The 16,328-nt window shown below is 40.5% G+C and overlaps 3 protein-coding genes across 3 annotated transcripts in view; 1 reads left to right on the top strand and 2 right to left on the bottom strand.

Annotated features, from left to right (window-relative positions):
• Nucleotides 1-5,798, bottom strand: part of hsd11b1la (hydroxysteroid (11-beta) dehydrogenase 1-like a) — a 6,404-nt gene extending 606 nt beyond the window's left edge. Inside the window, exons 1-5 of the mRNA XM_030784039.1 lie at nt 5,589-5,798; nt 3,361-3,491; nt 2,521-2,724; nt 1,012-1,105; nt 736-901 (exon numbers count right to left, since the gene is read on the bottom strand). Of these exons, the coding sequence (XP_030639899.1) occupies nt 736-901; nt 1,012-1,105; nt 2,521-2,724; nt 3,361-3,491; nt 5,589-5,676 (683 nt within the window). The 5' untranslated portion in view covers nt 5,677-5,798. The remainder of the gene's footprint in view (nt 1-735; nt 902-1,011; nt 1,106-2,520; nt 2,725-3,360; nt 3,492-5,588) is intronic.
• Nucleotides 5,799-6,212: 414 nt separating this feature from the next.
• micos13 (mitochondrial contact site and cristae organizing system subunit 13) lies at nt 6,213-8,217 on the top strand. Its single transcript, XM_030784699.1, has 4 exons — nt 6,213-6,381; nt 7,078-7,234; nt 7,479-7,530; nt 7,650-8,217. The coding sequence occupies exons 1-4, from the start codon at nt 6,353-6,355 to the stop codon at nt 7,745-7,747; spliced, it is 336 nt and encodes a 111-aa protein (XP_030640559.1). The 5' UTR covers nt 6,213-6,352; the 3' UTR covers nt 7,748-8,217.
• A 1,467-nt stretch (nt 8,218-9,684) lies between these two features.
• LOC115821142 (mast cell protease 1A-like) lies at nt 9,685-11,183 on the bottom strand. Its single transcript, XM_030784904.1, has 4 exons — nt 11,041-11,183; nt 10,666-10,804; nt 10,224-10,487; nt 9,685-9,840 (listed from the first exon to the last, which is right to left on the bottom strand). Exons 1-4 carry the CDS (start codon nt 11,130-11,132, stop codon nt 9,685-9,687), a joined length of 651 nt encoding a protein of 216 aa, XP_030640764.1. The 5' UTR covers nt 11,133-11,183.
• Nucleotides 11,184-16,328: the final 5,145 nt, after the last annotated feature.

Below are 16,328 nucleotides of genomic sequence, written 5' to 3'. Positions count from 1 at the left end.
AGACGGTGCCAAAATGTGGTCGTTGACCGGTCGTGAGTAAACAGCGATTTAAGCGGCAAACTACAGAAGAGATCCTGTCCTATTCAAAAGACGATCACATAAAGCTCGGTGATGAAGACTGTTCAGTGACATTAAGCTAAGCATATGTCATAACAACAACAACAACAACAACAACAAAAACAACAAAAACAAAAACAAAAAATCATCATTTCATCCTCCCGTGAAACATCTTACTTCCTTTTCCCCCTTAACATCCTCCTGATATTTACTGCCGGCATGATTAAAACAACAGACAAGATATAGATATAATGAGTGGAAGCTGGCTGCTCTCCAAAACACACAGGCAGGATTTGGATATCCAGGGTTTCTCCTGTCCTCGGCTCAACCCTCGAATACAAGGTCTAACTGTTTGTCACAGCTAAATATTAACCCTTTGATCAAATGCTAAGCTTTGTGATTAAAGTAGAAGAGGAGATGGAGGTGAAATAAGGGGTGGTGGTGGTGATGGGGTTGGGAGTGTTAACAAAAAGCCAGAGAGCCAAATTCTGGCCTCTTAACTATCATAGCAATGAGCTGTATAATAGAACCCAAACCCAAGTGAACTGTGTAATGGAACCCAAACCCAAGTGAACTGTATAATAGTACCTAAACCCAATTGAACTGGATAATAGAACCCTAACCCAAGTGACCTGTGTAATGGAGCTTAAACCCAAGTAAAGATCCTCTTGAACTCACTTGACCGCCCTCATGGCCGACTCTGTGTCTATTAGCCCCAGTGTGCAGATGGTGATGGACACGTTCCTGTTCTGCATGGCCAGCTCGTGCTGCAGGGAACCGTAGAACCCGTTCAGGGCGCTCTTAGTGGCCGTGTACGGCGCTACGAACGGGGTGAAGATTTTTCCTGCGGTACACAATTCAGCACGAATCAAACTTTCATTCATTTTTTTTTTATTTATCACACCTCCGACAGTCGAGCAGGTAAATACTAAAACCGACAGCGGTTTGACTCGCCTGCCATGGATGAGACCACGATGATGGAACCTTTGCTCTCCTCCAGCGCAGGCAACGCCTTTTTCGTCATCTGCAGGTAACTCAGAAAATTCACCTGTCGAGAGATACATCGGTAAAAGAGAGAGAGAGAGAGAGATTTCAGTACAAACTAACAATGCCCTGGTATTCTGGCCTGTGTTTAAATGATGGGTAAAAATAAGAATGGTATGCCTTTTACACTTCACATGTGTCCATAGCTTTTCATTAGTATCCCCACTCCTTCTGTGCTACACAGGATGGCTACAAAGTCCACTATACATGCTAATGACACTTTATTAAAATGATCTGTAGGGGCCACTCCAATCCACAGTCAAATTTGAATCCTGGTCCTTGCAGGCAGTTGGACGGCACTCAAGCAATCTCTGATAGCTGTTTTTAGCTCCTCAACAGTTGGAGTAGCAGGAGTTGAGAAACTGTCTTCTCTTTCACAATACCCAACCGTGAATTGTCACATGTTGTTTAGTCTGGGCTTTTGAAGAAACCAAACCACATCAGATCCAAATCTGCAGATTCACCGTTCCGCTAAAGTCGTCGTTGAGAAACTGGGAGAACGTAACAAGGGACACAGACTTCTGCTAAGGTATTTCGTGGCCACTCCATAGGAAATAAAATGTTAGGATCATTTAAAATGATAAGAGAACTTGCTTCTATTCCCAAACGTTGAATGAAGTCACAAAAGCAGCGAAGTGAGATGCCTTTTAGCATCTGATGATTTTTTTTTTTTTTCCCACAGTGGACTCAGCTACATTTTCTCCGACTCCGAATAGACGACATTACAATAATTCAAAACAAAACAAGACAAAACAAAACAAAACAAAAAAACACACAACGTATGAGCTGATCATTAAGCAGAAGAAAGGACTCAGAGCCAGGAGTCTGTATATGCCGTGTGGCAGCAGCATAATCCACTCTCCATACTTCAAAAAAAAAAACGCATCAGAGGCAACTCCTCTGTGTTGTCCTCTCCTCTGTTTACTCAGGCTGTGAACAGCATTCATTTAAAAGACAAACTCCGCCTTTATGTTTTACGAAGGTCGCACTGAAATGTTATATATAGTCTGTGAGGTCTGAACTCTCCTGAACTTGAGCATGTGTGCGTGTGTCTGTGTGTTAACACACTGATATAGTCAGGGAGACAGTGTGTGTGTGTGTGTGTGTGTTAACACACTGATATAGTCAGGGAGACAATGTGTGTGTGTGTGTGTGTGTTAACACACTGCTGTAGTCTGTCAGACAATGGAAATACTAAGTAGTGTAGGTATTAAATTTAATACACTTGGCTCTACGGTATACCTGGGTTCCTCAGTTAAAAATTAAACCTCAGGCAGGTAAATCATTCATGTGAACTGAATGATGTGTGGATACTAATCTATCAATCTTCAATCAGTTAAAAAAAAATCGTTTAAAAACAGTACAGATGGCAACACTTGATTCCAGTTCATTTTTCCTGCTCATTTTCGCACAGTGTACCTGCAGTAACCACCTGACATGTTCCACGTCTCCATCCCACAAACCAAATGACGTTATCCCAATATGATTCAGCACCAGGTGGTCCAACCCGCCCAGTTTGTCCAGCGCAAACTCTACCACAGTGAAGGGGTCGGTGGTGGAGGACATGTCGGCTGGTATGTATTCAGCTTTCTTTGCACCCAGCTCCTTACATTTCTTCACCACCTGCAACCAAAAGCAAAATGAAACAAAACAAAACAAAACAAAAACAAAACCAATACCAGTTTTAATCATATTAACATTTCCAACACCACTTAAATCAGCACAACCAAAATGGATTTACTTAGTGCATGCAGAAAAGAAAAGAAAAGAAAAGAAAAGAAAAGAAAAGAAAAGAAAAGAAGATTGGAGAGTGGAGATTCATTTATCTATTTGGAGTGATCCATAAAGCCAGAGGGTAGATGCGGCCAAAATGCAAACCTGAATCTGAGCCCTGCCTTTCCCTCCTTAACATATCCTGCTCCGCCCCTGACTTTGACCTTAATTCAACAGGCTTAGACTCTGAGAATATCATTCATCTTTTCAAACAGCTATAGGACAACCCCTCCCCCCTCCCCCTCCCCACTGTCCAGTTGAAATCACATCACATACAATGTAATCTGAAGCATTTAGGGATCTGTAACTTGAAGTACCTGGACTTCATTCATGACCAAAAAAAAGAGCTGCATTCCTTCAATATACTTGCAATTTATATATAAATAAAACACACAAGGAAAATCGGACGTTGATTAACATTGCTGGAAGCATCAGAATTTCTGGAGCGCCTATTTGCTTTTATTCATTTAGCATAATGTCACCGACCTGTTGTAATGCTTTCTCCGTTCGGCCTGTGATGACGATGTGGGCACCAAAACGGGCATAGTGATATGCCATCTGCTCACCAATGCCTTTGCTGGCACCAGTGACCAAGACACGTACACCTTTTAAGGATTCTGTAAAAGATACGATACAATCCTACTTAAATGACTGCACAGTTAACGGGAGTTAGGAAAAGACACGCGCGGTTTAACGAAAATGTTTTTGATAACACAACGTTAACGATGACCTTACGGCAGGGTTTCATAACGTCTTCAACTGGGTTCAAAAGTTTTCCCATTGTAGACGCCTTACTAAACCATGGAATAGCGTGATCATTTCTGTGTCTCCCGGGCTGCAACACAAGTTCATCAAACCATGGCTAAAGAAATGTGGCCTTGTTAGAGAAATAAGACTTAAATTTGCAGCGTTGCAGATAGAATCAACGTAATCAATATGAATATGGTGCTCTGAGGAGTTCGCGGAGTGTAAACGACAGGTTTCAGTAACTGGTGGCTCCATCGAGCAGGCAATGACCGCCGAGACGCTGACAGTCAGACTTTCTCAATACGTCGATTATGAATGGCTGTAAAGATAACGGATGACACACATCACACATTTACATAAATACACTCCATTGTTTAAAGGCATGAAAGAGTCACTTGGTCCGGGCATATGTAAAATGTATGAGACCAGTTACGAAACAGATCCAACATGTTTACGAACCCACAGGTTAAGACATTCCCTTCTTTATCACACTCATTCACTCACTCACTCATTACACCGTTAACCATAAACGAATTCCGAGAAAGCTTTTAATGATAAAGATCCAAAATATCAGAATTAATGGTGCCACGTTGGTTTACAGCATCACTCTGCGCTCTCTCGCTCTCCTTCTCGCCAGCTAAACGTCTCGAAGAGGTACTACTACAAATACATAGGCCTAATACTATCGTGATAACTTAGACACATAGCCTCTTGAACAAACTCTACACAAATAAACTCTTAAGGGTTCAAATAATAAATACAGAACTGCAGGGATGTATCAGGACCAGAAAACAGAAAGTAAGAATTTCAAAAGTTACGTTTTTCGTATATTTATCTGCTGACATATGTTTTGTCATGTTTTTCTGCTGGTCTATGTCTTGCTATGTTTATCTGCTGCCATTACGCAATAAAATTATTGATGTTGTCGTACCTTATTGATAACACTCACAGTAAAGTACTGATAACCCCTTTCCTTATGTGAGGGGAAAATTAATTCAAAACCAAGAAGATCATTAATCCATAATCCATAGTTATTAGTACTATTTGCATTCCATTTGAATGCAGCTATCCCATGCCTTTCATTGACATACTAGGCCGGGAGCATTAACACACACGCGCATGCTCGCTCGCTCGCACACACACATTCGCGCGCACGCACACGCTCAAGTTCACGAGAGTTCAGACCTCTCTTTTCCCTGCCCCAGTCATCAGGGAGTTCATCTGCAGGCCCTCAATGCCTAGAATTTGAGGGTCACGGTAAATTTGCATTTCTATGCTCCCTTTCCATTTTATTCACTAACACATGGTTGGTGCATGCACTTAATATGCACTTTCAAGAAGAAGAACAGGAAGCTTCGCCTACTGATAACCTAACACCTTTTGTACCGATAACAAATACTTAATACACTGCTGGAGCTCATTATGCCACTAGGAAGACTCTAAACTTTTCGTCTTATGATGATAAAACATTTACTAATGAGGTACAGATACCTATAACTCTATAAAACAAACCAACGCCCACTTGTTTATGTTGTTTTTGTGTCAGGTTCATTCCAGTGCAAAGCAACCCATCTGCACTGCGTGCCACAAGCGCGAGCAAGTTCATCTACTGGCATGGAGCCTAGAATGCGATCCGTCAAAGCAAATACGTTTAACTTTCCCCCGCTTCTTGGACTTTTATTTTGTTTTCTTCCTAATCTATATGAACATTCCCGAAGCTAAAACCAAGCCTGTGTTTTGAGAAATTGATATTCTTGTGAGAGCCTATTAGGTCCACAATTAATCAGCAAAAAACAGAGATGGAGAACTTCGTCAATCAAATTTTTAAATATGGCTAATCACCCTCTGCTTACAGCATGTTATATGCAGTTATTTAACAATACAAACACCCGAAATCATGTGTGTGCATACCCTGGAAGACACGCACACACACACACACGCACGCACACGCAATTCTGTCAACATACCCACATTAAGGGATGGCTCACTCCACTGATATGCGAGAAAAGCAGCGCCTAAACCGCCGACAAGACACAACTTAACCAGCGTATTCATTGGAGAGCGAAGTTAAATTCGTAGGTACAGGTTCCTGATCAAGTATGTATGGACAATCTTTTCCTCGCCTCCTGGATAAGATGAAGAGTAATGAAATCTCCCAAGCTCATCAAACATTTGGGTCATCGACCGCGATCTATCACACGATCACAGACTATTGACTCCCCTATAAACCCCGCCCCTGGATCATTATCATCCAATCAAGTTGGCACAATTTCTTCGGTTCAACAGGTGGATTCAGACTACTTTACGTGTTTCTTCATTTTACATGATTAAATGTAGAAGTTACTGTAGGCTCCCTTGAGAGAAGTGATTTAGAACAATGATCGACCAGTTAAAACTATGCATTACATATTTCGATAAAAATACTTTCAAATGTATACATATAGGGGATTTTTGAGGCATTTTTAGCACAGTCTACCTGTTTAGTAGTGAAATTGCGACAACTACTGTTGAATCCTCTGTCAAGCAGGCATTCAAACAAAACTTTATTTATACAACTTGTCGGCTGCAACAGCCTGCAGATGTGATAGCAAATGCCCTTGTGAGTAGAGGAAGGTAGTTAGCCATCTAGCGAGTGCACTGGCCATTTTCAAGGCTAGTTAATGATATTACCCTTGTAAAACATTACCGTTCATAAATTCAGGTCTGTTGTGTATTTGCTGCTTATAATACCATGGCTGCCAAGATATTGCCGGTCGTCAAGTAAGTATCTTTGGTGTTGTTGATGCTAACCGTATATAGTTGCTAACTTTAGTTGAGAGCATGACTTACTGCCTTTTTGCCGTTGCAGTTAATGTTTCGAATTGATTTTCCACGTCTGAATTTCCTCCCTTTTCAAATGCGTTACATAAACAACGGGAACTTAACGATATTAAGTAGCTTGGTAGTATAGTTCAAGGACGACTAGTAACCTAGTATTCATGGGAAGGTAACTAAGCTAGCTCATTAGCTTGATGGACAGTTGCCAAAGCTTTCTGGACATTCAGCAACTAGCTGTTTAAAGACAGAAATATGCGTCTTTCTAAATCATTCCCGACTGTTAACGTTCGTGTAACTGACCAGCCAAATATGATCGCGTCATTGATCAGACTCTCTGGGTGCAGCTAAAGTTAGCCAGCACTACAGCTGTCTGTTAAAGCTAGACAGGTGGCCTCTTACGTTACGCCTACACGCTGTCCATTACGGCGCTGAATAGATAGAACATAAAGAATGTGTCTTGTATTACTGCCTTTAGTTGTTGGTGTTTGTAGTATTGTTAATTGTGCAGTGTTTTATCTACTGTGTTTGTTCTTTTTGGAAGTAGCTCCGCTTAAGAGCATCTGCTAAACAGATGTATTTCGTCTTTCCCTGTGACGTTTTAGCGCTTCTCCTGTCATTTTTTTTTGTGTTGTATTGCAGGTTTGCCACAAAGGTGACCATTGCAGGTGGTGCTTTCTACGTAGCGTACGACACGGGGTTGCTTGGGGGAAGTGAAGAGGGCTCTGTTGTCCTTGGAAGGGCCAAAGCTGCCGTACCGCCCGCAGTGGATGAATGGATGAAGTACTTTGGATTTGAGGTACAGAATACTTATCAGCAGTTGTCAGAACATTGTCGCTATAAATAAACAGCTTGGTTTTGTAGCGTGATCCAGACTAACAGTTTTATTAGCAATATTAGACTGTGTTCTGATGATTTTGACCTAGTGGCGCCAGGTGCTATACACAGAAGTACCCGCCACACGTAAATATTTGAAAGATGTTTTTGTAAATCCTGTAGTAGCTGGAGATGAAGTGTTCATCTCTGATGCCTTTCCTTTTCAGCTTCCTGCCGTGCCTAAAATCGAGTTCTCTCCAGTCAGCATGTGGAACTCTGGTAAAATGCTTCAGATGGTCACAGTTTGACTTGTCCAATGCATAGTCTGAACTTTTGTGACTGACTACAACTCCCTCCATTAAAATCGCACTTTAATTTTTTTTTTTCTCCCCATCCAGGTGTTCAAACGTCCATCCATGCTTTATCTGTGGCACCTACGAGAGTGTGTGATTATACCAACCAAGGTGTGCAATACCTGAAGGACTTAGTGAAATGAACTAACTTCTCAACACAAACAATTAATATTGAACGTTGTTGTTTTTGTTTTTGTTTTTTTTTTTGTTTTTTTTTCAGTGGGTATGACTGAATGAAACATATATGCAGGAAAAATATATTCCCCTCTCCAAGTCCTTTGCTTAAACTCTTAGTTTGGGTGATGCAGAGTGCGTGATCACTCGACTGTTTTGCAACTTATTTGATGAGTATTTTACCTTGATATACTGTATGACGCTGAAGTCTGAAGGAGCTCTGCCTCTGCAGTGTCGAAGCAGAGTTTGAAGGAAAATCACCCGTCTTCTGTGGATGTCGTGATGTCACAAGGTTTATGTATCAGCAACACGTTGAGTATGCCTGGTGTGTTCTGGTCTGGATGCTGTCCCTTCCTTCAGCAAGCTAATGTCTTTTATACAGGGAGAACTGCGGCTGTTTTTTGTATATAACCAACTCTGCATTGGTCTCGAATGTTAAATAAATTAAATTATGTCGGATTAAATTATGTTGTTGTTCCTTCTTGGAATCTGATCAAGGGGGGTGATTTCTAGTTCTCTTTAAGTATTTGAAAGTGTATATGACTTGAAATGCACAGAATGTTATAATAACACACATTTCCTAAATTTTAAATGAGTAATTGCAAAGATTATCGCCATGGTAGATGCACACTTTGGAGTGTGACACTCTCTCACCCCAATCCAGCCCCACCACGCACCCCTGAGGCAGGCAGTACCACATAATATAAAAATATGAAAGCACATGTTTTAGCCACAAGACAAATGTTTCTGACATTTCTCATGCTCACAAATCCAAAACTACATGCACACACACACACACGTGTACAAACACACACAAAAAATAAAAATTAAACAAAAAATCTGTTAGCATGATTTTTATGAAGGAAGTAGGTCTTTAGGACATTTTTCTGTCTTTAATAAAAAAGGTCACACATCAGAACCAAGTGGCTAATCAGTACGCACTAAAAAGAACTGCGTGATCAATTTGTCGGTTGTTTGGTTGTAGTGTGTGTTTGTTGTCTCTGGATTCAACGTCAGCTTGGGCAGAGCGGGGCTACAGGTGTCCATCAGACCCCTTTGTGCATCCAGGAATTCAAGATGACTTTTTCTTTTCTTTTTCTTTTTTTTTTTTCAACAAAGGTTTTGGACAAGATATGGTTTTACGAGCTTGTAAAGGTCATCGGATTGTATTTCACGCGAACAAGCTGTTTGCTGCGAAGCTGCATGGAGGGTTGTGGTGATGATATTGGTGCTAAGGTGTGGTTTCTTTATGAAGGTCACAGTTTGATGCTTTAAGTTTCATTATCTGTCAGAGGCCTCTGGTCTGATACACACCACACATGTTTCATTAGAATAAAGCGATGAAACAAGGCCTCCAGGGCTGCATGAAATGCATGACCTTAGTGTGAGAAAGATCTAAACTGTGAAGTCTTCACATATGCAAAAGCGATAATCAGTGTTTCTCCCCGTTTCTCTCTTGCGGTTTGTCTCTGTTGGCTATCTCCGACCCTACGTCCTATCTTTACTGGATTATGATTTTGTTAATGTATATTTGATCAAAAATGAACCATGTAGGATTGTTAATCTAATCTTTGCAGAAAATTTGTTAAGCTTTCGAATCTCTGAAGCCACTGAATATAATTTAAGTTGTCCTGCAACCTCCCCTGAAATGTCTAACAAAAAATTTATATGAACTGCTTTTTTTTTGTTTTTTTTTTTAAATCAAATACATAATATGTACAATACAACAAATAGCTCAACATTTTAACTGAGGTTTATTCTCTAAAGATACAACAGCAAAAATGCAGAAAGCCAACAGAAATACATCATTAACTATTAAACTGATCTAAAATGATTCATTATTCATTATTAGCAAGTACTATTTTAATTTTTTAATGCACTGAAGGACAGGCCATGAAAGAGAAAATTAAGAACCCCCTTTAATGACTTTTTGAATCCAGGATGTGTACTTTGAAATCTGGGTATATATATTAGGAACATTTGGATAGTCACAACGTCCCATGTTAAATGAAACGATGCCCACTGCCAGTCCACTGCACACCAAAGGGCCACCAGAGTCTCCCTACAGGAGCCGAAAAGATCATTTCAACAACAAATCAGGAACATCCATCCATCCATCCACACAGGTCAGCCTTTATGAATGCATTAAATATTTTTAGAGAGACAAACAATGTAACAATCTTTGGTCTGAGCCTCCACATAAGTATGTGTGTGTATGAATATGTATGTGTGTATACATATATATATATATATATATATATATATATATAAAATATGTGTGTATGTATGTATGTGTGTGTGTGTGTGTGTGTGTGTGTGTGTGTGTATATATATATATACTCATACACACACACACACACACACATATATATACAGCATATATGTATAATGCATGTATGTGTGTAAAGACATACATACAAAGCTTGTATGTTTTTTTGTTCATACCTGACATGCCCCATTTTTGGTTTGGTAGCCCCCTGCGCAGATGATGTTGGGCGGGAGTTTTCGCTTCAGTTTGTTCCACTCATTCTGGCAAACTTTCAGATCAATGGTGTTGACATTCACCTCCAGAAGCTCATCCACCGTGTTTTTCTGCTCCGTTTTTCCCCATCCGGCAACCAAACACTTTGAGTTCGGCTTGACCGCTTTGTCCTTGGTTGGAATTTTCACGGTTTTCACGGCTTTGCCTAACTTGACTTTCTTGAAAAGCTTGAAAAAAAAGAGAGAGAGAAAATTACATTACGTTTGGTCATATTTTTTTTTTTTTTCACGCTTACTGTCATGCTTACGTACTTACTGAAATGGTTGGTTATTAATGAGGTTTAATCCGTGTCTAAATGAACTATACAAATACAGATAACAAACTGCCCAGAGTAGGGCACTGTACCTTTAGAAGCATGATGTCATCACCAGTCTTTACGTCTTTGTATGAATCGGGCTTGTATTTCTGCTTAATTTGGTATTTACGCAGATTTTTTCTCTTCACATTTATGTTATGGTCACCAAGGACAACGCTCATGTTGCCACTGCACTCATTTTGGAGAAGGAAAAGAAAAAAAAAACACAGAACGGTCAAAATATCATTACGGAAGTGTGTAAAAAGAGAGTGAATGAGTAACAATTTTCGAAAATGGAAACTGAAAGTTGAAATGTGGTCACTATGTGTGGCATGTCTGAGGAGAACATGGAAATGTCTTAACTGACTTGCTCATTTAGGCCATATACTGTATGTACTCTGTAAATCACCAGTACAAGCACTTACCTCTTATCACAGTGTGCTGCTGTTAACACAAAGCTAGGGTGGATCAGAAAGCCTCCACATTTGTGCTTTCCATTAATCTGCACTGATGCCATGTACTGCCAGGAATTTTTCTTGGCTTTTTTTCCATTGATAATCTCATCCCCAAACGAGGCTGAATAAAATCACCACGTTAATTAAGTTAAAGTAAAAAAAAAAAAAAAAAACATACCAGAGCTCTAAAACTTTTAGACGTGTTGCATAGACGTAGGCATAGAAGAACTCACCATCGAAAGCCAGTGTGGTGAGACCAGTCACGAGCAGCACTTTGCAGAGAGTGTGCATCATGTTTGGGGGTGTTCATGGAATCTCAAGTTAAAGACCCCCCTGTCTGACATTTATATATCCGTGACACATCGCTGCGGCTTTCATTCTGACACTTAGGTCCTCACGTGCTTCCTCTCTATGGTGATAACATATGTTAGTCTTAATTCGGGGGTGGGGTGTTAAATCCAATGTAATGAATTTAACGTGAAATCATTATTACTGAAACTGGTTTTAATGCAAAGTAACACACTGAGAGTCATTTAGTGGCTCTGCTTAATGCACACTAGTACCACTCCACGTGAAGCACAGTCGGCCTTCTCGTTCTCACGGTGCTGTCAATGCAACCACTATTATTGAAACGGTGTATATTCTCAATTAACACGAACTTTTCCAATTATTTTTTAGACCCGCTGAGAGAATGTTATGGGGTTGTTCGTTCTATCCCCTGACGACCCATGCATGCAAAAGCATTGTCGTGTACAAAGCCTTAAAACCCACTCGCTTCTGACCATGCGTTTCATTCGCCGTAATCTGAGTTCAGCGGCTAAAGAGGGACATCGACAAGCAATTCTTACGGTAAAGAAGCACTCTGTGGCGTGGTGGTCTCAAGACAGAACACGAAACCAGAAAGACAAGCTCAGTCAACCACATGTTTCCACTAACCTCCATTTGATGTTTGATAACACCATAGGGTGACAACTGTCGTTGTTTTAGCGCGAGTTTAAGCGTATGAACAATGGGAAAAAATTGTAGGCGCGTTAATGAGTAAGTCTTTCCCCAGACCGAAACATACGTCGTGATTATATACTGAGAATTGTTCCTTATTTAAATGCAGTGATAATGACAAACCATTCAGGGAGGAAAGCATAACTGCGTCTTCTTTTCCAGTGGACGGTGACCAGATGTTTATCGGTTCTGGTAGGACATGAGTCAGCCAGAGCTGGAATTTTTAAATCTCTTTTTCACAGTCTTCCACAACTGAACCCCCCCAGTTAGCACAAACATGATTTCAGGCGGGACTTTTCATGTAGCTACTTCATCTGCATTTGTAACCTGAGAATTTTGCGGGAGAAGAAAAGATGGTGGTCAAATCAAACAATAAAAGAACTAGTATGTTTTGAGATTATCTCCGCCTCACATCCAAATTTTTTTTTTTCATTTTTATTTTTCGATTTGCCTGTTAAACTAGTCATGATGAAATGGCTTACCACAGTGTGACAGTTATAAGCAGAGCAGATGTGGTAGTGCTTCACACCCATGTGGGCAAGGAAACTGTCATTACTGAGTCAGTCAAGGTGCATGATCAGCCCAGTGAGTTAGAACCAACGTTTTCACAGCACGGGAAAAATAAAAACAGACGAGGTGGTTATATACAGGAAGCAGTCTGAGTTTTCAGCCATGGTCTTATTATCAAGAGCAGCAAGGATCTCATTGCCTAAAAAGTCAGTCTTAAAAAAAGATTTTTTTTCTGAATAGGCAGAGTAATGAGTTTCACAACAGATTCCACAAGATTAAACCTTCAAATTACTTTTTTGGAGTGTAAAGCCGTTATTTAAAAAAAACAAACAAACTGGAGAGATAAGAAAAAGTGGAAACAGCTATCCAAAGAAGGAAATTCTCATCAAAAACTATTCAGTGTCCAAAGAGAAGGAACCCCAAACACCTTATCAAGACGGTTGACGTGCCTCAGCTCTGTATTTTGGCCGAGCGCCTCCAGACACTGAACAACCGATTCAACAGCGGACTTCTCTGGAGACCAAAATACAAACGAAACAGAGACCGGTAGCCTCTCAGCAACTTACAGCTATGACGTCTCAGTTTGGGGTGTTCTGAAGTGGGTTGAGGTGCAATTCTTTAAAAACACACACACACACACACACACACACACACACACACACACACACACACACACACACACAAAAACAAGTAACTCTGATACGCTCTTGTGCAAGAAGTACACACCCAACCTTTAGCAAGTCTAGCCTCAGAGATTCAGACATGAAGCTCAGAAACAGCAAACCCACCTACATATTCCCTAATAGCTTCAAGGGCCCTCATCACTGAAGTGATGTCAAGCTGCAGTCCGTTACCCGAGGTGTGTGTCCGTGGATTGCGAGGACTGGTCAGGTTGCGGCGTGTCTGTTCATCTCCTCTGGCTCTATCAGTCGTATTAGAATTGCCCTGGTGCCTGTACAATTCTCTAGAAACAGCTTCACACCTTTCTCAGGCGGTACTGTTACAGACATGTAAAGCCCTTTGAGACTATAAATAGTGATATTGGGCTCTAAATGGATATTATTATTATTATTATTACTCCAAAATAACCCTTCAACATCACCTCAGATGCTACCACCAGCTTCTACCATTATCAGGTCTGTCAGCTGTTGTTTTCTGCCCCTTCACTGAGGTCAGTCCCATGAATTTGGTGCGACTCAATGTGACCAATCAATTCACGTTTCGGATGTCCACAAGACAGTTGGGCTATTCACTCCTTTTCTGTTTCTTTCCTTTCATTTCTTTTTCTTTTTTCTTTTTTTTTTTTTCCTGACCGCGTGTGGACCGTCCTCTGCAGATGATGTATCTATTTGGTTTTTCTTTTTACCCAACGTTGATTTACTGTGTTACACACGTCCTGAAGTAAATTGATTGTTCACACGGAGCTGATGCAGATTCACGGTACTCTTTTGAAGGCGGGGATCCTTTTAAGCTGAACAAGGCAACAGCAACAGTGGACTGGGCATGTTTCCAAGCCTTGGTTTACCACGGAGCGGCAATAAAAGTGTCCGGTAGCTGTTACTGCTGCTTTTTTTTAACCTAAAATGACCCTGCTCTCAAACAGTTCCATGAATCAAGCACAGCTGAGTGCAAATAATCGATTTATTTAAGGATATTTACAGCACTGTGTACTCAGTGTGTTTCTGCCACATGGTTTAACTGCACTCATTACAGTGCTCACCCGGCGCCACGAGGGGGCAGAAATATTGGCCAAGATTCAAGTGTCATAAAGGTGATAGTAATGAAACAACTTCTTTTGAAGTCCTCCGTTTTTTCAGTGGTTAGAATTGTTCATAAATTCTATTATTTTGCGTCTTGTAGATCTACGTTCCGGGTGCTCCGATTCTCTAAATTGTGCAAGGACACTGAGGTTTAATTCTGGCCTCACCACTGCTGTAAAATAAATGTATCATTTGATTTTGAAAGAGTAGTCTTGTGTTGTTGTTATTTAGCCTTTCAGAGGCTATTGCATGGTTAATTCAATAAATTTCATTAAACCTACCACCAGACCAGTTTAAAGTAGTGACCTGACAATCTGCCCCACATATTCCTATTTCATATTACGGTCATGACGCACAAGCACATGGAAAAGGTAAGGTAGGGAATTGTTCGCATCCAGTCAAAACGCCTCTATATTGCCACCCACTGGATGAAAAAAGAATTGCAGAAAAAGGCATAGCAGGATGGGGACCTACTGTTTTACTTTGTAAAAACATTTGCCCTCCTCAGTCACTTCATCCTGGCGCCGGGCCTGTTACAATGCAAATAGGACTGAAAGCATTGAATAACAGAGAAAGTATTATGTGACCACATGGAAAGATTTTAACCTTACCCAGCCAGTTAGAATCAGCGTCCAAGAAAACAAGGTGACCATATGTAGGTAGCAACACAGAAACATGGCAAGGTGGTCAGTCATTCCTTCAAACGCAGCAAATTCATATGAGTGCATGTTCTGAGAATAAAAATATGATTCCCTTTTGGATGACGGATCATGAGTATCAACCAGACGTGTCGGTCTCTATTTCTTAACACGAATAGTGCATGGACTATATCAAGCCACACACTCTGTGAGACAGACATGATGAAAGTGATGTGGTTTTGTAAAAAGCTTTAGAGACGTTTCTGAGAAATGTTGTTTAGGACTTGGCTTCTCACATTTAACAGATTTAAGACATGACCCAGAAAAAGAAATGGTTCTCGGAGAATCTGTGGCGAATCTGTGGTAAGCTGACGGTCCAACGTTTTTTTTTTTTTTAAATGTTGTTAAGAGGCGTTTGATAACACCATAGAATAACAGCTGTTGTTTTAGCGCGAGTTTAAGCGTATGAACAATGGCAAACCATTATAGGCGCAATAATGATTAAGGGATTCCCCGGACTGAAACATACATCGAGATTACGTACTAAGAACTGTTCCTTAGTTTAATGCAATGGTAATCTCAAACCATGCAGAGAGGAAAGCGTGACTGCGTCTTCTTTACCAGTGGACTGTGACATTGGCTCACTGGGTACTATGACGTCAGAAGTTCATTGGTTCAGAAACTCTGTGTGTTCCTGCCACACTACTTTACTACGCGTATTACAATGCAAATAGGACTGAAAGCACTGAAACGCAGAAAAAGTATTATGTGACCACATGAAAAGAGTTTAACCTTATCCAGCCAGTTAGAATCAGCGTACAAAGAAAACAAGGTGACCATATGAAGGTAGCAACACAGAAAAGTGGCAAGATGGTCAGTCAGTCATTCAAACTCAGCAAATTCATATTAATGCATGTTCTGAAAGAAAAAATATGATTCCCTTTTTGATGACGGATCACGAGTTTCAACCAGACATATCGGTTTGTATTTCTTAACACGAATAGAGCATGGATTATATCATTCCAGACACTGTGAAAGTGATGTGGTTTTGTAAAAAGTTTCAGAAATGTTTCTGAGAAACGTTACTGAAGACGTGGCTTCTCACATTTAACAGATTTAAGACATGACCCAAGAAGAAGAAGAAGAAGAAGAAGAAGAAGAAAAGTCCTCTGAGAATCTGTGGTGAATCTGTGGTAAACTGACAGTCTAAAGACAGCCTAAATCTTGTCAAGAGGCACATGTCTACGAACGCAATGCCTTGCACCGATTTCACGTTGTGTGTTCCAGTGCTCTAAATATTCACCGTATATTATTTGCTTAGATAAATGCTGTCATTTTTTTTGTTTTGATT

The sequence above is a fragment of the Chanos chanos genome, chromosome 9 (genome assembly GCF_902362185.1).
Source record: "Chanos chanos chromosome 9, fChaCha1.1, whole genome shotgun sequence".
Lineage (NCBI taxonomy): Eukaryota > Metazoa > Chordata > Actinopteri > Gonorynchiformes > Chanidae > Chanos > Chanos chanos.
The sequence above is the reverse complement of the archived record's forward strand: the minus strand, read 5'-3'. Positions and strand labels throughout refer to the sequence as shown.